Below are 22,037 nucleotides of genomic sequence, written 5' to 3' on the forward strand. Positions count from 1 at the left end.
TGCAATCTGAGAAGTGCCCGCCAGAGGGATTATTCCCGCTTCCCCTCTTAGGGTGGGGGCAGGCAGCATCAGGGTCTTCTGTTAGTCTTCCTGCCCCTGTTTGGAGGGGCTTGCCCCCTGGGGACCTTGGAGATTGGAGCAGGAGGAGGCCAGAGCACAGCCAGAAGGCTCCAGCAGAGCATCACAGTCATTTCCAGGCCCCAGGAAATCAGGCTCCCCCGGAGGGCTGATGGGAAAGGCTAATGGTAAAAAACATGAACTCAGCTGGGCATGGTTCCCACTCTGCCACTCATCAGCAGCGTGCTCCTCAACAAGTTTCTTAACTTCTCTGTGCCTCAGTTTCCTCATCTGTGAAATGGGAGTGATAATAAATAATAGAACCTCCCCCATAAGGCTGTTGTGTGGACTAAGTTCACACATGCGCATTACGTAGTCAGAACTTGTTCTTATTATTTTTTTCATTACTCCGAGAGTGGGGAGGGGGCTTTGGGAAGTCCCCTTACCTCCCTGAGCTCATTTCCTAACTCAGTGAGAGTAATGACACCTGCCCTGCGTTCTTCCCAGCTGGTTGCACGGCTCCTCAGAGACAACTGATAGGGAAGCAGCTCCTAGGTTGTGGGACTCAATATAAATGGAAGGGAGTGGTGTTGTCACCTGTATTAGTAATAACTGTAATTATTATGGAAATTAGTCAGCAGGCCCCAGAGGCATCTCCGTTTATCGGTTTCCTCGTGCGCTTCTGAGTGGGACTCTGGAGTGTGGGGCCCCCAGTAGGTCTGAGCCTGTCATTTGCAGAGGGGAGCTGGGCTGGGGAGGAGGGGGGATCACATGGAGAGGGGAAGCCACAGGTGCAAGTGAGCAGAGCAAATGCCACTCTTATCAACATAGCATCTCTGGCCGTCAGAGAGCTCCGAAAGGCCGTTTGCAAGGGGCTGGATCCGAAAAACCCAGCAGCAGCCAGACCCTCCTAAGAGGACCCTCAGCTGGGAAAAGGAGGAGGCCTCGTTCAGGCAGCCCCATCTCCATTGAGGCCACATTGACGGGACATGCGGGTGACCTTGTTAAACCAGAGTCCCTACAATTGATGAGCCTATTAATCCTAGCTTGGTGCCAATTTTAATATCATCATAACCATTTATTAGTGTCGTCAGATAATTAGTCTTCTCACCAGCTCATAGAAAGTATGGAAAAGCCTTGGCAATATTATTACTTTCTTATTAGGGATCTGAACGTAGATGTAAAAATGATGAATGCTAACTTTACGAGGGTCTGTCCCCAGAGGCCCATTTGGAGGCCCCGGGTGGAGCCTCTGACCAGCAGGAGTTGAGAAGTCCTTCCCTGACACTCTCTGTTCACGTCTGTCCCATGCCACATAGCCCTACGAGGAGCCCGGGTTGTGGAGGAAGATGGGACACCTGGAGGGTAAATGCCCCTCCTGCTGACACACGCATCTTCCTCCAAGTCACCTCCAACTATGGGAGCAAGAATCGCAGTTGTGCTTTCTCTGCCCAACACCCCATCTCTCAAATCACCACCATCTCTGTTTACACTACCTGCTCTCTCTCATGTCCCCTTGCTTGAAGGTCTCCACTCACATCCATGCCTTTAAATTACTTCTATGTGTTTTAATGACTTTAGAAGCCAACAGTGATGGGTCCAAATTTGGGGTCTAGCACAGCTTAGCTGACAGTGGGAAAGCTCTTCAACCTCTTTTGGCCTCCATTTCCACATCTGTGAAATGGGAGTGATTTTTTTAAAACGTCTTCTGCCCAGGGTTCATGGAAGATTGAAGAAGACATGGCACAAAGATGGTTAGCACAGCACCTGGCACTCAGTAAATGCTCAGCACGTGGGAGCTGTCCTGCACGGCAGCATTCCCTCCAAGGGCAGGGAATGTACGTGTCCAAGTATGTACTTGCGTGAACGTGGTAGCAGTGGGAGACCAGGCCCCTCGGGCGTGGTCATCCTGGTGGGCCACAGTGATTTAGACTTGCCCCTCTGAATCCAAGCAGGAGCTGACTCACATTGATCACACTCACAGGGAACTGAGGCACACACCAAGACATCACCCTCTTGCTTCATTTTGGTTACTGACCTTTTCCAACACCTGCCATCCAGAGCTTCTGTCCTGGTGCCAGGAAACCGGGATCCTCGCAGGGAGTGTGGAGGCGGAGCCCCAAGTGTGGAGAGCCTGGAGCCAAGAGGAGAGGCCTGGCAGGGGCTGGACGCACATAGAGGAGGCGTTGATGAATGTTGAATTGGCACACAGATTTGTGCAGCTTCCCCAGAGACATGTGGAGTCGGACTATATTGAGTTTCCCATCCAAAGTGTGTTAGGGGAGGGGCTGGTGTCAAGGCCATGACCCCATCACCCTCTATGTCCCCTGCCTTCAAACCAGGAACCAGATCTGAGTTCTGGCCTGCATGCATTGGTGTTAGGAGAATTCTCAAATCCCTGTTTGTGTGGCCAGGAGAAGCTCTGCCAAGCCATCTCCTACAGGCTGGGCCAAAGCACTTTGAAGTAAGGCATGCTGGGAGCTCACCTGGGGCAAGTCAGAATCCTGCATGGAACAGGGAAGTTGGTGACAGGGGATATAGATCGACTGCAAAGGGGGACTCTCATCAGGGCAGCCGGGTTGACTAGAGCTCTGGGGAGAGAATGAGGGGCAGGGAAGTGGAGCAAGAGGGAGAACAAGCCAACACAAGTATCGAAGCTGCATACTGAGCCATCCCCACTGAGTATGACTAATGGCTCAGTCCACGAGTTTGTGCCTCAGAAAACCCTCACAAAGTGTGTCTCAGGACCATCTCTTGGAGTGAAGGGAGACGAGAGGACAGGTTTATTAACTGACTGCTGACTTCCATGCATTTCTAGGCTTGGCATGGGGGCCATGGGAGCCAATCAGGGCCCTACAGCAGTGTGCAAGAGAAGTCATAGGGGCAAGAGGTGCCCAGGTGGCAGGAGGTGAGATGCTGTCAGCTTGTACCTCCGTCCCAAGCACCCATGACATGCCAGACCTGGAGGGCAACTAGAGATACGGGAGCAACCAAGGCACAAGCTGACACTCCTGCCAGGACTCCTGAATCAGCCGTTCTCCCAGGCTGGGGAAGGACCCAGGCTTCGTTTCTCACCATCAGGTGTCTACCAGCCCAGGAGGCCTATGTGTGAAGCACAGGTGCATGACCCCTCAGTCAACACTTAAGAGTTTTCCGGCATCTGCACGCATCCCTTAGGTGTATATGGGCTGTTCCGAGGCTGTCCGTGGCCACAGTGCCGAGTTAAGCATGGTGGCTGGCTGGTGGGTCTGCAGCAGCTGCCTCCTGTGACTCAGCGTACCCCGCCCCTGCACACTGCTATGTGGCAGGCCATGGAGGGGTGCTTCTTGGGTGAGCTCTTCTAACCTCCGGTGCTCCCATTGATCAAGCAATTCAATTTCTTAAGATAAATTTATTAAGTTACGTCTCATGCTAGTTGCTGTGGCCACAGAGGTGAACAAACAGGCAGGATCCCTCCCCTGAGCCTCAGAATCTGACCCCCTAGTGGAGGACAGAGACAATAATCTATGAACGTATGAACACAGGCAACTCTTCAGCCAGGGTATGGTGAGTGTTCTGGGAGGAGAACGTGGCCAGGTAGGAGAGGCACGGGTACCATTCCTCACTGTCAGGAAGTGAGGCTGTCATCAGCTCAGGAAGCCAGTGCATGAATCACTGGTGATCGTAGTTGACCCGTTCACTGACACATAAATTTCCTAGCAACCATCTCCCCTCTACTCAGCTGTGCGGGTTTTTGAGGCTGTTAGTTGTCAGATTAACGTTCAAGGCCTTTCAATGGGCACTGTGTGTTCTTAAGGTTGGAGGCTGGAGGGCCATCATCAGACACTATCTGTGACTTGCTCAGCCCTCTTATAATCTGCCTTGTGTTCAGACACACAAGCGGGATGGCTCGCCTAAACCAGCAACATCCCCATTCATTCAGTCCCAAAATCTCTCCTGTGAGCCTGCTATGAGCCAGGCACGGTGCTAGGCAAGGGGCGTACAACAGTGAAAAACTCAGCATATGCTTCAAATTGCCTGATGGGGCTTGGAAGCCCTATGGCTGCAGGAACAGGCCGATTCATCCCTGCCGAAAAAGATAAAGGCTCAGGCCCTACTTTCATGAGCTTATGGTCCAGCAGGGGAGAAAGACCTGGAGAATCACCTACTAATGCCTCTAAAATCACAACTATGCTGAGGGCGAGGGGCAATAACACCTGGTGCTGTGAGAGTGCTCACAAAGGAGACCTGATTTTATCTGAGGATTTTGTCTGTAGAACTGATGTTTACACTGAGATCTGAGGGAGAAATAGCCTTTCACTAGACACAGAATTTGAGGGAGAAGTTCCAGGTAGAGACAAGTGCACATGCAAAGGTCCTGAGGTGAGAGAGGGCATGGACAGGAGGGCTGAAAGACGCCAGGAGAAAGAGAGCAAGTGGGCACATGATGCAGGTGAGGCTGGAGAGGCAGGCAGGGCTGGCTCTGCACCTTCCCACACGGTAGCCAGCAGCCACCTGGGGTTATTTTCATTTAAATCTACATGAATGGAAATTAATTTTTAAAATTGATTAAAATTACTTAACTTAATTAATGTGTACATTCACTTCCTCAGTTACACCAGCCACCTGTCAAATTCTCGATAGCCACGTGTGACTAGTTACCATACTTATTGCACAGTGCAGCTATGGGATAGCCCCATCATTGCAGAAAATTGGATTGAACAGCACGAAGTCGTGAATGGCTCAAGGAGCCCATAATAAGCATTTCTTATCCTCAGGGCAGCAGGAAGTCTTTGACATATATTAAGCAGCATTGGGAATGGGGAAGGAGTCTCGCTGGAGAGATACCACTTTGGGAAAAGAGGAGAAGGGGAGTCCCAGGTACCATATACCTGAGATGTGGGCAGACGGCCAACAGACAGAGCTCTGGGGACTAGGTGTGCATGTGTGGCTGGAGTGAGGCTGGTTTTCCTGGGTGGCTATGGAAGCAGAAGCAAAGGGGTCTGGAGAGAGGCAGGGGCGACTCGGTAGGTTCCTGCAGCCATAGGGCTCCCAAGCCCCGGCAGCCAATTTGAAGCTTATGCTGAGTAGGCCCAATGGAAGTCACTGTCAGAAGCCAGAATCAAGTTCAGGTGTCTGGAAATGTAACCTAGGCTCAGGACAGGGCAGGGCAGGCCCAGCCATAAATCCTGCCCATCAGAATGGCACAGACGCTAGGGAAGGGCTGAGAGGGGGCAGGAGAAGGATCTCCGTGCATGCTGCCCGGGGTCTACATGGCAGGTGTGAAGTGTGTGAGTCTTCTGAGGTCACCACAGCAAATGACCACAAACCAGGTGGCTTAAAACAACAGAAATGTATTCTCTCTCAGTTACGGAGGCCAGAAATAAGAAATCAAGGTGTCAGCAGATTTGGTTTCTTACCTTGTGGAGACTGGGAGGAAATCTGTCCTATGCCTCTCTCCTAGCATCTGGCATGGCCAGCAACCACTGGGAGTCCTTGGATTATAACTGCATCACTCCCATCTCTGCCTTAGTCATCACACGGCAGAATTGTCTTCTCTCTGTGTGTCCTCTCCTCTTCTCTCAGAACAGTAACCATTGGATTTAGGGCCCACCCGAATCCAGCATGACTACATCTGCACCTGATTACTTCTACAGAGACCCCATTTCCAAAGAAGGTTGCATTCACAGATACCAGGGGTTAGAACTTGAATGTGTTTGTTGGGAAGGTGCGCTCAACTCAACCTTACGCATGTGCTTTGTATAGTAAAAGGTTGGGCTTTGAGGTCATAGAAAACTGAGTCCAAGTATTGGCTCAGCCACTCACCAGCTTGAACAAACCTCTTAGCCTGGTTGAGCCACAGTACCCTCATCTGGAGTGTAGTGATAACATTCACTGCCTCATGGGGCTGCTGGAAGGATCGCATAAGGATCGATATATGTGGCACACTTGGTGCTGCTTAGTGTAAGCAGCATCCGTGAATAATAGCCGTACTTACTCTTTTGACTATGGTAGGTCACAGTCTGAGCAAGCGGATTCCCTGGAGGATCCCCACCAAGAGGCAGAGCACATAGAAGGGGAATCTGGGGGAGACCATACTTAGGAATCCAAGTAGGCAGGTGCCAACAGGGCCACCAGACACAGGTAGCAAGCTGGGGCTCAGGGAACAGAGCTGAGTCCCTGAGGAAGACCCCTGTCCCAAGAGAAGACTAACCAGTGATAAGTGTTCAGAACTGGGACCATGGTCACAAGTCTGTTCTTAAAATCAAGTAGGAGGTTGCCCAAGTTTCAGTCTAGGATACAAGGCTAAGGCCCAACCAGCAGCCAAGGTGGCTGGATGCTTAGGGCCAAAATATGGAGCTGTAGCTTGTTAAGTCACTCTTGACGTCAGTTCTGGTTGCTGGGGATTTATAAAGCAGGGGGCACCTGGTGGCCCCATTCAAGGACAGAGTAGAGTAGGAGAGGCTGGAGACACGGGGGTCCTGACAGACTCTTGGTAAGTGGAAAGTGCTTATGGGGATGAAGCAGTGTCCTAGAAAGGCCATCCTGCCTGGTCCAGGGGTTTAGAAAAGGTTTGGAAAGTTTCTCGGGGAGGCAGGAGGGGGGGTCAACAAACCACCCACAAGACCAATGAATGTGTTGGACAAGTCAGAGGTTTGGAGGTTGTTCAAGGATGTGATTACTGTAAATATGACAGCAAAGACCTTAGAACTTCTCTAAGCCTTAGTTTGCCTCTGTAAAAAAAATGGGGTGGAATAGAGGTTCTTAAGTTTCTCTTGTCCAGGTCTGACAGCCTATGATTTTATGAATCATCCTCAAAGAAAATTTGTACCAGTGGGAGGAACCTGCCAAGACTGGGCCTTTCGGTCTGAGTAATGAACTAAAACGGCAAAGGCTTGACATCTGTTCTGCTCTTTCAAGAGAAGTTGGACAAAATAATGCCTTTTTCTGGGAAATCATAACTGATGTAAAATGTAGTGTTTTTTGCCTAAGACAAAATTGAAGTGGTGAACTCCAGCCTTCCTGAAGTGCAAGGGAGAGCACACATCAAAATTCCCTGTGAAGAAGGTCAGGTTGACCAGTTGTCTTGCTGCTGTAGGCACAGAATGCCAGAGATGCCCCTGCCTTGTAACCTCATTACAGCAGAAAGTAGGAAGGCTGGTGGGGAAATTCTGGCAGTTCTGAGTGGGTCTGGGAAAAGAAAGAGGTCCTGTGGCCCTGTGATTGGCTTCCTCACCAATCCTAAAACATTTCTGGTGGATGGAACAAACCTTGGCTACACACACCCCAATCTTCCCAGGAACTAATGCTCTCATCCAACTTGCCACCAAAAACCAAAGGAAGATTTGCCTCCATTGACTTTGAGGTTCTTCCCAAGAATCTCTCCAAGCCCCAGAGGCCATTCCCAAAGACCACCTCCAAATGCATCCTGAACAATGATGATGACTTTGGGTTCAGAACAGAGCCTCCCAAAGTGTGTTTTGAAGGGACAAGCCTGGGGGAGGCCAAGTTCTAGAAATCAAAAGCCCATTTCACCCCTATCATGTCAACATTAGAAAGGACTAGAACTTCAGGACTGAAAGGGACCTTCCAGAGTGCCCGACCCCAGCTCTCGTCCTACTCAGAGTCCTCTCCTCAGTCCCCAAAAGGGTCTCACTTGATCGGAAGCTCCTTGAGAGCAGAAGCTAGGTCTCTTGCTTACTTCCAAATCCCAGACTGGCTCACAGTAGGTCTTGAGCAAATACACATTAATCCCTCTGTACCTTCCCAGATAGTTCTCTCTCTCTTTTGTTGCTTTCCTGAATGGAGGGGGCTCCAGGAAGCTGGGGTGCCCACAGTTGCCTGTTTCTTCTGCTTCTGCCATAAGAGCTAAGCAAATTCCAGCTCACACACTCAGAAATTTACAAAAGGAAGGTCCCAGTATAAAATAATCCTTTGTAACAGACCCCTCCTCCCTGGCTCTCGCAGGTTCTGAGGTTCACTGAATCCTTGTGCTCCAATCCTTGTGCTCCACTACTTGGGTGTGGGGGTGCTGTTAGAAGGAAAAACATTGGGGTGCACAACATCGTGGTTGTGTTTCCCGACGCCCCCGATCTAGACATCTGCAATGCCGTTTGGAAGCTGGCGTTCCACCCATATCGGTCCTCCCCTTTTTGATGTCTGATTTCAACCTGGTTCCTGGTTTCTTTTCTAGGATTAGTGAAGTCAGAGATAGTGCTAACAGTTACAATGTAGTAAACAACTTCATTAATGTCCATTTCCCTCGTCGTGCGGCTCAGCTCTGTATTCCCTAATGTCTGGTGGAGCTCATAAAGGATGGATGGATGGGTGGATGGATGGATGGATGGATGGATGGAGCTGGACCAAGCTAGTGGGTGGCTGCCTAGAGGCATTGCCTTGGGAGGGGATCTCAGAGGTAGCTTCCCTACCTTAGCAAATGGGCTTTTAGTGCTGGGCTTTAGGACCCAGCCTCCCTGTCTATCCTACCCCATCTGAGGAAGGGAAGTGATAACTTTGTTCACATTCTGACATGTAAATATCCACAGGAACCCAAGGGGTAACCTCTCAAAGGGAAATATTATTGACTAACAAGTATTACAGAGGCTGAGATGGGTCTTGAAAATTGAGAAATGAAACAGTGAAGCAGTCAAGTCCCAACTATGCTTAAAAGCTCCCAGACAAATAAGCAGACAAGACAAAAGTCACATGAACACACACATATTGTTGTTCACACCGAGCAGGCTAGAGTGGACTTCACAGGGGTTTAGAATTGGAGGTCGTCAGGAAGGGTTTCCTAGAAGAGGCGGCATGTGCAAAGGAATCTGGAAGGCGGTGAAGGGCCACAGGTAGAGGGCATTCTCAACAGAGCACAGCATGTGCAAAGCATGGATGTGGTCAGCAGGGAGCAATTAAATGGGGCCTTATTTAGAAAGAGAGCAGTGGCGCAAGGCTGGAAAGATAGGGCTGAAGGGTTATAGATTTTTAATTAGGAGAAGCTCAGACCCCAGAGATAGAACTTTAATTACTCCCCTCTATAAAACTGTGATAGGCCAAGGTTTACCAGCATATGGACATTCCAAGCCTTCCCTACACCCCTCCTTTCTTCCTCTGCTCTGTCCCCCACCGACTAAACGGGTCTCTGGATTTGCCTGTTCAGTTTCGTCTTTGTCTTCCTCCTCCCAGGAAGGTATTACTTGTGCCTATGTGGTGTTGGGGGCGTTTAGGATGTGTAGTGGGGTGAAGCCATCAGGAAGTGCACAGGAGAGGAAAACATTTAAATAAGGGCTGTTGTGGATTCCACGTCCTCTTCATGATGTTTTAAAGTCACAAGTAAAGAACATGAGTGACCTTTAAATGTTCTTAGGTTGCTGAACTGTATTTATTTGATAAAGTACCATTTTGAGAATAGACTACATGGTTACAGTTTTAATAGGGCTCCATTCTCTGCTTGTTTATGCCACAGTCCTTTCCCTCAAGGTCATGAGCTCTGGGAGAACAGGAATTAAGTTCATCATTGTCTCCCCAGCATCCTGAGCATGGCCTGGACCAGAAGAAGGGTTAGTAAATGTTGAAACTGAAGAGCAGTTAAGCAATCCAGGGCTCAGGCAACTGACTCCACTCCAAGGAGGGGTGTTCTGTTCACTGCTAGTCTTAGGCTTTGCTCATAGTCTGTCTGTCTCTTTCTCTCTTTCTCATTGCAGAAAGCAGATCTGGCCGTGGCCCCCTTGACCATCACCCACGTCCGCGAGAAGGCCATTGACTTCTCCAAGCCCTTCATGACACTCGGTATTAGCATCCTGTATCGCAAGCCTAATGGCACCAACCCCAGTGTCTTCTCCTTCCTCAACCCTCTGTCCCCAGACATCTGGATGTATGTGCTCCTTGCCTACCTGGGTGTCAGCTGTGTCCTCTTCGTCATCGCCAGGTAAGGGCAGTGCCGTGGCTAGGGCTCTGGCCTGAGGCTGGAGGTTTAGGAAGCCAAGCAAGTCCCCACTCAGACCACTGCTATGCACTCCCCTCTCCTTCTCTGCAGCTCAGACCCCTTTATATCCCTTAGGGAATAGTCCACAGCCTACAAGCTGGAATCCCCCAGTCCTCATCCTGGTCTGTGTACATGACTCTGGAAGCAGTGCTTGCACCCCAGACCCTATGAACAGTCTTGGGGAGGTTAAGTTATTGCCCAGAGCTGCATCAGCTGGGCCAGGCACCCAGTACTGCAGACCCGGGTGCTTTGGATGGCCCAGAATGTGGCTTGACACTTGAAAAAAGGACAGCACCACAAAGACTCACACACATGCACTCATGCAGAAATGTGGCACCGTACATACCTACCTATGTGTAAGACATGCTAGCAATACCCTTGCACACATGGCTGTTCAAATAAGAGATGCTAGCGCATCCTTGTGGTGGATGGCAGGCGGAAGTAACTGGGGGCACGTTGAGCTCAGTGTTTACTGAGAGCCTCGTATTGGCCAAGCATGTTGCTCTGTCTTTCACAGCCATTATACTATTTAATGCTCACAGCCTCCCAGGAAGAGGAGACATCTGAGGCTCAGAAAGGTGTCCTAGCAATAAGTGACACATTCAGCATATGAACTGGAGTCACCAAATCTTTTATCTGCGACCCACATCTCCGGCCACCTGGACATCTGTCCTCTGCCTCTGCCCCGATGGTTGGCTGCTGGGCCCAGCTCTCTGTCCCCTTCCCAGCTGGGCCCTCTGCCTGGCCCTCCAGCCTCCAGCCAGCCTCTGCCCTGGTTTTTTTTCTTTCTTTTTTTTTTTTCTTCTCTCTAAATCCTAGCAAGGTACGAAGAGGACTTCTCTGGAGAGGCAATTTGAGATCCAAGGACTTGGTGTTTCAGCCTTTTTTTTTTTCTCCTGGGTCTTCTTTGAAAACCTTTCCCCCACCCCACTCCCTTTTGCTCCCTCCTCCCGCACAGAGAGAGACCAAAGGGAAGGATGGCGGAGATGAAATTGTCCTGCCTCCAATGCCCTCCGCTGCCTGCCGGCCTGGGGCTGCCTGCCTGCTCAGCCCAGCCAGCAGCCCAGCCTGCCACAGAGAGGCCTTCATTAGGCCTCTTGTCTCTAATGGTCTAACAAGCCTTTGAAAGCCAGGAGCCACTCTCTGCAGCTCTCACCATAATTTTAGCAGCTCCAGCCAGCCTCTCAGCTCCCCGCCCCCTGGAAAACAGCTCGAGCTTTTCCAGCCTCACTTCTGTCCATGTGACGTGCATCCCGTCCCCCTCCCACTCCCGGCCTTTCATCAGCTGCGGGCAGCCAAGCCTGCTTTCCACCACATCCCTCCCAGCCAGGAAGGTAGAAAGCCGGTTCCCAAGGTTAGGCTGGGGAAACTTTGGGGAAGGGACAGGATTCCTGGAGCTGCTGGAATGACACGGGACATGCGAGGACAAAAGAGAGGAACCAGGGCCTTGGCCACAGAGTGATGAACAGCATCCCAGTAGTTGTCATGCTGTGTGGCACTCACATAACACAGTTCACACACGTCCTGTCAGATTGTTACTACAGGCCTGTGCGTCGGGTGTAGTTATCCCTGCTTCAGAGAAGTGAAAACTGAGACTCAGGTTAAGTCGTTGCCCAGAGTCACAAAGCTTTTTCTTGGTGGAGTTAGGCTTCAAATCATGACCCATCTGAGTTTAAATGAGGTGGAGGCTGGGGGGGTCAGACAGGGAGGATGAGGAAGTAAAGCAGGCTGAGTGGCGGGCAGCAGGGAGTGATGGGGAATGAAGCAAACTGGAGACATTCATCTGGCGGGAGGGGCGGCCAGTACTTGGCTCCCCCCCGCTGCACTAGGCAGGACGCTGCGCAGTGCTGCTGAATTCATGATTTTTGGAGAGTGAGTCAGGCTTTTTGGTGACACCTCTTGGCTGTTATATGTAGCCACAAATTCGATTTTTTGCAACACTGCCAGGGTCAAGCACAGCACATCTGTATAGTGTATGTGGCCCTCGGTCCCCTTCTCCATGTGGCCTGTGTCCTTTGGACCGCCCCATGCTGGCTGATGGAGAGCTGGACACAGCTGCTCAGAGATGGAATCTGTGAAGGTGACAGATCCCCAGACCCACCCAATGGCAGCTCTGGCTCGGCACAGGGCTCGTTCTTTTTGCAAATAGGCCTGGCCTGGCTCATGCCTGCTTCGCACCAGGGGTTTGGCATTGAGTAAGACCTTTAATGCCCCCAGGATATTCTGCTTGGTGCCACAACAGCTGTGCCAGCCTCTTAGCGACTTCCTCCTGGGCCTCTCTCTCTGCAGCGCCCTCTGGCTTCCTCCAGCCTTCATTTCCTCACCTGGAGCTCCGGCCCCTCCAGTTACCGGAACTGCTCTTCCTTAGAAGACAGTGGGGAGCTTACAGTAAACATGTTTCCCTGTCATACATGCATTTATATATCCAGAGAAAAGAAGCTGAAACATTATGTAACGCATTGTTCTCTCCAGGGGGTGGGATCCTGGAGTACTTTCACTTTCTCGTTGTATTCTTCTGTGCTGTTTGACTATTTCATGAAGAATGTATCTTACTTTTTTCTACTTAAGTCTTTAAGCAATACACAAGTCATTCAAAAACACAAGTAAATAATAAAAATGGTAATAAATAATAGTAAATAAATAATACAAATAACTCAAAAAGTCCATTCTCATTTTAAAAAATTTGTATGATACATATAAAGCCAAAAGGCTTCCCTAAAGCTCCTTCTGCCATTCTGACTCCCCTCCCCAGAGGAATATACTGCCATTTTTTCGAATTGGATTCTTGCAGACACTCTATGTATTTATATACAAATGGACATAAAGAGGGTAGAAAGCTGTGTCTTCAGCAATCTATTTACACAAATGCGATCCTATTGTTCTTATTTTTATCCCTTTTTTTAACCAAACATCGTATGTTGGAGACCTTCTCCTGTCGATACATCTACAAGTGTTTTTTTTTTTCTTTTCCACCGGCCGCATGAGATTTCAAAGTGCGGCCGGGGCATCGTTGACTCCATCAGACCTGTGCTGAAGGACATTCCCGTTGTTTCCAGGGTTTTGCTCTTACAAACAACGCTTTGATAAACACCTCTGTGCACTTCTTTGCACTCATGTACTCGTGTTTTTTCTAGGATGGCTAATGAGTCACAGAATTGCTAGGTTGAAGGGCATGTGCACTTTTAATTTTAAGAGGCACTGCTGAATTGCCTCTACAACCAGCAAAAGCCACTAACAAAGCACACAACAAACCGGCCCTGATTTCCCGCCCCTGCCTCCCCAGCAGAACAGTGAGGCAATTGATGCTAAAGTGGTCGCACATCAGTGTTTGCGAAACCACCCGCTGCTGTGATACCCACACCCCTTCCTCCCCCGCCCATCTCTCTGCAGCTCGGCCTCACCGGTCCCGCTTCCCCTTGCAGGTTCAGCCCTTACGAGTGGTATGATGCTCACCCCTGCAACCCCGGCTCCGAGGTGGTGGAAAACAACTTCACTCTGCTAAATAGCTTCTGGTTCGGAATGGGGTCCCTGATGCAGCAAGGTATGTGTCCCCCCCCACCCCCTTTCCCCAGGGACCTCCTCTTCCTGATCGGGTGGGGCAGGGAGGGGTGCTGAACCTTTCTGGAGTCAGCAGAGTCAGCCTATCCTGCAGGGCAGCCTCAGACCCGCTGAGCCATCACAGGGTTGGAGACACCTGGACATCCAGGTGTGTGTCCTTGCCCCAGGTCCCCACCCTTCACCACTGCTGTTTCTGGGCCTGCTCAGGTTCTAAGGCAGGGATGTCAGACTCATTTCCATTGGGGGCCACCTCAGTCTTGCAGTTGCCTTCAAAGGCCGAATGTAATGGAAGGACTGTATAAATGTAACTAGTCCTTAACAGTTAAGCAAAAGCTCGGTGCTGCTGCTGGGTAGAAACCAGGTGCTGGGCCGGATAAAACAAGGTGGAGGGCTGGATTCGGCCCACGGGCCTTGTGTTTGCCACCTGTGTTCTAAGGCTAAAGCAGATGAGCTGCCCCCACCCATGTCACTCGGGCTCATCCCCAGTCCCTCCTGCTCCAGATGAGGTAGACACGGTGCATCGCTCTTGTGGGGGCTGACCCTGTGGATGGCCTTGCCACTGGAGACTCTGGCCAAACCAAGTTGGGCTGAGGATGGGTGGGGTGGTGGACCAGAGTCAGGGAGGCAGGGTGAGCGGCCATTGCAGGAATGAGATGATGGGGCCTTAACTGGCATAGAGACCAATGAGGGTAAAGCACAGGATGGGCTGAGAGAATTTCAGGGCGTGGCAGGGACAGGACTTGGCCACGGTCTGGCTGTGGGGAGCCTGGGAGGAGGAAGGGTCAAGTCTGACATGGGGACTTCAGCCTGAGTGCATCAGAGATGGGACATGCAGAAGGACACCACATTCTTCCATCCTCCTGAGGGAGGGCCAGTGCGCAGGACGTGACCCTGGGCTGCTGGCCCGCCCTTGGGCAACATGCGCAACTGCTCAAAGATCTCAGAAAGCAGCCCACCTGCTCTGGCTCCAAGGAGTGTGGTGACATGGGCTGGAGGTAGGCACAGGAAACTCCTCCAGGGGAGACATGTGCCCTTTGCTTCTGCCTCTCACCCCAGAGCCTCTTCTCTTGGGGGGTGGGGAAACGCAAATCTCCACCTGTGGTAGGGCCTCGATGAGGCCCAGTGGGTGACAAAGCCGGGAGGGGGCGAGGCATGGGAGGGGAGAGGATCCGAAGAAAATGGCCTTGTCCCTCTCTCATCTCTGTGTATCCTCAAGGCCCAGGACAAATCCTGGTCCTAATAGGCATCCGCCACGGAATGCTGAATGGATGGGTGAATGAGTGGATGAGTGATATGACCCCACGTGTCCTGAGTGCCCACAACCCGCCAAGCCCTGTGCGGGGGCACTTGAATGAAGAAGGGTGAAGGAAGATCAATCTGCCCCCTACCCGAAGACTTCCCATCCACGGCAGAGCCCAGGGCAGGGACTGGGGTCTGAGTGGGGGGCCAACAGAGCTAGGCAAAGCTCACCAAGCAAACAGTGAAAATAAGCCGTTCTCCTTCAGGGGGGAAGCTCTATCCCTGGCTTGGAGCAGGCTGCGGGAGGGCCAGGCAGGTGAGGCTTGGGGGTGGGTGGGGGCTGGGCAAGGAAGCTGAGGAGCCTTGGTGGCGGGTGACAGGCAGCCCTCAAGGGAAGTGCCTCGATCTGTCCCCACTGTTAATGAGTGTCCTGAAGCCCCGCCTTGCTTCTTTGTCCATCATCTTTGTTCAGTGACAGTTGGGAAAGACCTGGGAGCCCTTCGATGCAGTAATAGCCTCCCCTCTTCCATCTCCTGCTGCTATTCAAAGCCTCATCCCCTAGTGTATTCCCCGCGAGGTTTTGATTAGGAGGGAGAAAAAATAGTTGTGTATTTGCAAACCTCTCCCTTGAGTGATTTCTTTGAGGGGGAAAAAATCATCCATATCAAAGCAGACGCTTTTCCGATTGCAGGTCCAAATATTCTGGAAAGTTCAGGAGTCACTTGCTATTTAAATCTCTTGAAAGCCACCTAGTTAATTACTTCAGTTAGAAGGTTTCGCCTAAATTGTGCTCCACACCCAAGGTCAGGGAGGAAGCGTGACCCATCTCATCAAAGAGCTTCAAAACATGTTGATTTTTCTCCTCCTGCAAAGCACCGCATAGCAATCTTGTATTTGTATACCAATTGTATTTGCAATACAATTTCTCCTCAAATTGTATCGTGGCAGGGTCGCTGTATCTGTGTGAGGCTGGGAAGAGGAAGGACGACTCCTGCTTTGCAGGGTCCCTGGGAGGAGAGTGTTTGGCACAACGTCATACGGAGAGTTAGGAGCAGGATTCACTCAAGAGCCCGGGGGGCCCTGACTCCAGGTGTTTGGAACAGGGGCCATATGGGTCCGAGGAAGGCACCAGAGGGCCTGCCACGCCCAGGAAATGCTGGGCAGGTGCCTGTTGTTCTAGAAGAGCAGCGGTCCTTAACTGTGGCCTGTATCAGAATCACCTGGAGGGCCTGTCAAACCCGGGTCGTGCGGCCCCACCCCTGAAGTTACTGATCTAGTAGGCCCTGGGATGGGCCTGAGAATGAGCGTCTCCAGCAAGTTCCCAGGTGATGCCGATGCCACTGGTCCAGGGCCCACACTCAGAGAACCACTGGTGGAGGGACAGGGGTTCGGCTTTCCTGACTGTCAGTGGGGTCTGCGACCCAGAGGACCCGAGCAGCCCTGGTCTGCGCTTTGTCAGAGACCACCTGCCTCTTCCCTTCCCCCAGGGTCTGAACTGATGCCCAAAGCCCTGTCCACGCGCATCATCGGTGGCATCTGGTGGTTCTTCACGCTCATCATCATCTCCTCCTACACGGCCAACCTAGCCGCCTTTCTGACCGTGGAGCGCATGGAATCGCCTATCGACTCAGCCGACGACCTGGCCAAGCAAACCAAGATCGAGTATGGGGCTGTCAAGGATGGGGCCACCATGACCTTCTTCAAGGTGAGGCCTCTCCCTCCCACTGCAGCACCACAAGCTGACCCTCTGCTGTCCTTCCCTAACCACACAGAGCCAAGAAATCCCCAGAACTTCGTCCCTCCCCATTGGGGACCAGTTAACTTTTCAGGGTTGTGGTGATGTGGCTGCCTGGGTGGGTCCCAGCACAGATCCTAGAAGTTTCTATACCTGGGGCAAGCAGAGTGAGTGCGCTTTATTTCCTTACATCATCAGAGGGGGACAGGTGGGGAGACGAGGCTGGAGAGGGGGGAAAGAGAAGTGAGGCCAGATGTACAGACAGGCCCCGGAGCCAGCGGACTTCCTGCCCTTGGCTTTGGCTCTCAGCGGCATCCATCTCCACAAGGCTGGCCTGGGTTTGGGGGTCAGCGCTTCACCACTTAGATAGAGGGCAGCAGGGGGGTGCGTCCTCCAAGGAAGAAGGGAGGCTTCAAACTCCAACAGGTGTTTACAAGCATTCCTTAGCAGGTTACGCTCTTAGAATAACCAGAATAACCGTGTCTGGATAAAGCCCCCACCACCTGCTCAGGTGGGGATCTGGCCATGACTTTTCTGCTCCTCCTGCTTTGTAAGGTGTCGGCTCTGTTCCCCAGTGTTTGTAGCCCTTCTACTGGAGTAGCCAAGGGTTTAGGACACGGGCTAGCCCTGAAAACCAGTCGCTGTAAATGTTCCTCTGGAAATGAAAATGATAATAACGATAGTTACCACCACCAAGAGCTCACAGTGAGCCAGGCGCTGCACTAAAAGCTTGCCTCACGTAATCTTCATGACAAATCCTGCACGCAGCTGCTACAATTATTTCCACTTTACACATGTGGAAACTGAGGCTCTGAATGGTTAAGGGGCTCGTCCGAGCACCCACCGCTGCTTCAGCCAGACGCTGCCCCAGGTCTGCTGTCCTCCAAGGCCCATGGTCTAGCCAGGGGGGGTCCAAGCTTTTGGCGTCTCTGGGCCACATTGGAAGAAGAGCTGTCTTGGACCACACAGTAAATACGTTGCAGCACCTAATCACACACACAAAAATCTCATGTTTTAAGTCAATTTACGATTTTGTGTTGGGCCGCCTTCACAACCATCCTGAGCTGTCCGCAGCCCACGAGCCACGGAATGGACCCCCTGGTGGGCCGTGGTTCTCAGCTGTGAGTGTGCATCCAAATCACCTGGGAGGCTGGGCGAGCCCGGGTTGGTGGGCCTCCCTCTCAGAGTTTCTGGTTCGGTGGGGCCACGGTGGGGCCAGAACATGCATTCCTACTGGGTTCCCAGGAAATTCTGAGGCTGCTGGTCCAGGGCCCACACTTTGAGAACCACCGTCCCAGCTTTTCTCAGAAATGGTCAGGATCTGGGAACTCTGTGGCTATGAATCCATTTGTTCAGTTATTTCTTTATTAGTCAATTGCTCTCGATCAGTTTCAAAGGCTGGGGTATGTCCCTCTCCTCTGGGTCCTGGCCCCCAGCCCCAGCCCTGGCCTCCTTCTAGGCTGAGCCTCTGAGTGGTGGATTGAGCCTCCGATGAGGCCTGGTGAGGGGAGCAAGAAGGGGCTGGGTGGGAAAGCCTTCCGCCTCTGGGGCAGCAGAGCCCCACTGGGACCCTCTCCCACCCCTGCCTCTCCCATGCCCCTCCTTAAGGACATAGGCTTCTGCTCAGCAAAGAGAAAAGGGCTCCCCTCTTGGACGTTGCTACTGCTCCTGAGGAGCAAAGGTGGCCTTCCTGAGGGTCACTGTCGTGCGTTTAGAGCGAAGGAAAGGGAAAAGCATGGTCACAGGCACTCTGGGAGCTCTCTAGGACCCTGTGTGTGTGTTCACAAGCGTGAGCAGTATGTGAGTATGTGCTAGATGGATGTGTGCATACAGCATGTAAATGTGCATTCAAGTATGTGTGCACATCTGTGCCCACGCAGAGTCTGCCTGTGTGGAAACATGTGTGTTTGTATGTGAACACGAGTGTCTGCACATATGTGTGTGTATTGGTGAGCATATGTTTGCATGCATCTCTGGGATCTGAGTGTGTGGATATGTGCCTATGAGTGTGTGCCAGAGTGTCTACATGATACTTGTGTGGAGAATATATCCATGCCTCTCTGTTTAAATATGCCCATGAGTGTGCCTCAATTACTGTGAGTGGGGGATGGGCCTGTGTGTGCATAATAGCTTGTGTGTTTGTGGAATGGCCCACATATGTGTAATAGCTTTTGTGTGTGTGCCAGCCTCTGCACACACGCATGTCTGTATATGTGTGCGATGACGGGTTTGTGTGTGTGCGCGCCTGTCCGTGCCTGTGCTTGGGCTGCGGCCCAGCCCTGTGACTTGCCACAGCCTCTCTCATGCATTACTCATGAGCGAGTCTTAAGCAGGGCTCCTCATCAAAAGGAAGCAGCATAAATGCAGCCAGAGCAGGCTCATTGCCGCTGATTGGATGTCCTCGCCTCCCTCCATGCTCAGATGCTCAGACTGTCTTCCCAGAACCCAATCCCAGCTCCCCACAGAGCCGCTGTCCTCCGCATCCAGCAGTGCCGGCTGCAGCCTGCTCTGCCCTCACCTACCTTCCCTGCCACTGGTACAGCGAGGAGGGCAGGGGCTGGACTCTGAGGCTAGGGCTCAAGAGCCCACGCTCACAAGGGCCTTCAGCCAGAAACAGCAATTCCACGTCCCCCTGCAGAACCAATTCCACTTCCTTACTCTCCTGATCACCGAATTATTCCTCCTGAAGTCCGGCCTCCCTGTCTCCTGCTTTAATTCCAGCGTAGCTCCCTTTGCCCAGGCTGCCTTTCACTGGCAGCAGCAGTGGGACTGCTGTGGAGGCAGAGAGGACCTGGATGTGGGTGCATTGACCCTGCCCCAGACGAGGAGCTGGGGGCACACAGCACCCTCCCAGAAGACCCCTGGGCAAATTTACTTCCTCCCCTGCCTCCCCCCTGACCCCACCCCCATAGTCACACCTCCCCTGCCCCAGGCCAGGTTGTAGCCTCATTGTCAATTTCAGGTTAGAGCTGGAAGGAAACCTGAGTTTAACCTAGAAAAACAGAGGCCCAGAGGGGCTGGGTGATTTGCCCATGACCACACAGCCACTCAGAAGGGTAGCGGGATGTCAGTCTGCACACGAAGGGCCCTCTCCCACACCCACCCTGGGGTCTTCTTGTGGCGGGGGTGTCCCTCCCCTGCCTGTGAGTGTATGTGCCAAGGCTGGCTCCAGGAGTACCCATAGGATGCNCCCTGACCCCACCCCCATAGTCACACCTCCCCTGCCCCAGGCCAGGTTGTAGCCTCATTGTCAATTTCAGGTTAGAGCTGGAAGGAAACCTGAGTTTAACCTAGAAAAACAGGCCCAGAGGGGCTGGGTGATTTGCCCATGACCACACAGCCACTCAGAGGGGTAGTGGGATGTCAGTCTGCACATGAAGGGCCCTCTCCCACACCCACCCTGGGGTCTTCTTGTGGTGGGGGTGTCCCTCCCCTGCCTGTGAGTGTATGTGCCAAGGCTGGCTCCAGGAGTACCCATAGGATGCACAGGAGACATTAGCAAAGTCAACAACAATGGTAACATTTATTGAGCACTTACTAGGAGCCAGGCGAAGTCCCAAGCACTTTGCCTGTACAGTGGTTCCCCCTTACCTACGGGACACACGTTCCAAGACCCCCAGCTGATGTCTGAAACCACAGGTGATAGCGAACCTTTCTGTGTACTGTTTTTCCCTAGATGAACATACAATTTACAGTTTCTCTGGCATATCCAAATTGCTAACATGACTACACTTGAGCTTTGGGGCCATTATTAAGTAAAATAAGGGTGACTTGAACACAAGGACCGCGATACCGGGACAGTCAGTCCGATAACGGAGACGGCTGCTCAGTGACTAGCGGGGGGAACACAAGCGGCGTGAGCGCCCTGGACGGAGGGATGATTCATGTTCTGAGGAGGACTCAGCAGGCGGCTCTCGATTTCATCACACTACTCAGAACAATACACAACTTAAAACCTATGAGTGGTTTATTTCTGGAATTTTCTTCTTAGCATATTTGGACAGTATTGACCACGGTGACTGAGACCGAGAAAAGTAAAACTGGATAAGGGGCGATTGCCGTATCCACTCATACCATTCTCTCAGCAACATTAGGGGTTAGACTATATTATTACATCATCTCCACTGTGCACACGATGACAGCAGGCTCAGAAAGTAATCCGAGTTAACCTCAACCTGCTATTTCACCGTCAAGCATTTTACCATCGAGCTAGTGAAATGCAGAGCAAGGATCTGAACCCAAGCCATCTGGCTCTAGTGCCTGTTCTCTTTGTCACAGTGTCCATGTCACCTCTCTCAGGAGCCAGCCAGTCCAGGAGTCAGTTGGGGAAGAGTGAAACCGTAGTCAGTTGAGCCGGATCCCCAGCCTAGAACAGTCCTGATAACAAACAAGACAATCTAATAACCAAGTGTGTGTGTGTGTGTGTGTGTGCACGCGCGTGTGCGTGCCAATGTTGAATTAAAGCATGGAACTAAAATGTGACAGAAGCCAAATGGAGCAAATGCAAGAGCCTGTGTTGAGGACAGGAACCAAGCAGGTGGCACCTCTGAATGTCCCAGAATCCAGGGGAGATGAACTTCAATTCTGTAGTTACCCTGTACTCCTGCTTAGACTGCAAACCATCTTTAAAAGCCTTGACCAGTGTGGCTGACCTTGACCTGTGTGGCTCAGCTGGTTGAGTGTTGTCCCTCAAAGCAAATGGTCACCAGTTCAATTCCCGGTCAGGGCATATGCTTGGGTTGCAGGCTCAGTGCCTGGTCAGGGTGCATATAAGAGACAATTGATCAATGTTTCTCTCTCACAACGATGTCTCTTTCCCTTTCTCCTTCCCTCCTTTCCCTCTCTCTAAAAATAAGTAAATAAAAATTTTAAAAGCTAAGAAACCCCCGGGCTGAGACTAGAACCTGGGGGAGAGAACCCATTCCTGTCCAAAGCCAGCAGCAGGAAGCGGGATGTTGGGCTTTTTCTCCCCAGGGAGCTCCAGATCCCTGGCCACATGCCCCCCCCCCCACCCCCTGCCTTCCCCACTGCAGCCCAGGAGGGGCGTGGCTAGAGGCAGCCCCATCATTCCAAAGAAACTTCATCCGAAGTTGTCAGGGAGCAGCAGACATCACGAACAGCGTCTCCTACGTTGTCCTCCCTCTGTCTTGGCAGATAAAAATTAATTAGGAGATGAGAAAGGAGGCCTTTGAAAGCACCGTTTGGCTGTGAAACTATGTAGGCAAAAAGTAAAGGAGAAAGTGGGGAAAGCGGGTTCTCTGTGGGGAGGGCTGGGCAGCTTTGAAGGGAGGGGAGGGGAGGAGACAGCTTCTCCCAGGACTTAGCCCTCTTTGGTGCCGGGGCGTAGGGGAGGCACATCACGTGTGGGTGGGACTGTGTACGAGGGACAGGAGCTGGGGGCCAAGAGTTTGAGGCTCTCTGGGTGCCTTGCATTGTCAAGCCCTCCTCCTTCTCAGTCTTGCCCTGTCCTGGCACCGGAGCCTGCAA

The 22,037-nt window shown here is 51.9% G+C and overlaps 1 protein-coding gene across 2 annotated transcripts in view; it reads left to right on the forward strand.

The window, feature by feature from the left end:
• GRIK3 (glutamate ionotropic receptor kainate type subunit 3) overlaps window positions 1–22,037 on the forward strand; it is a 214,887-nt gene that overhangs the window by 177,391 nt on the left and 15,459 nt on the right. For both annotated transcript variants that reach the window (XR_005064571.1, XM_037032575.1), the window contains exons 11-13: window positions 9,738–9,961; window positions 13,441–13,559; window positions 16,303–16,520. Coding sequence is in view for 1 of the 2 variants with exons in the window: in XM_037032575.1 (XP_036888470.1) it covers window positions 9,738–9,961; window positions 13,441–13,559; window positions 16,303–16,520 (561 nt within the window). In the remaining variant the exon portion in view is untranslated. The remainder of the gene's footprint in view (window positions 1–9,737; window positions 9,962–13,440; window positions 13,560–16,302; window positions 16,521–22,037) is intronic.

This window comes from Sturnira hondurensis, unplaced genomic scaffold (assembly GCF_014824575.4).
Source record: "Sturnira hondurensis isolate 20B ecotype Veracruz unplaced genomic scaffold, ASM1482457v3 Scaffold0021490, whole genome shotgun sequence".
Taxonomy (NCBI): domain Eukaryota; kingdom Metazoa; phylum Chordata; class Mammalia; order Chiroptera; family Phyllostomidae; genus Sturnira; species Sturnira hondurensis.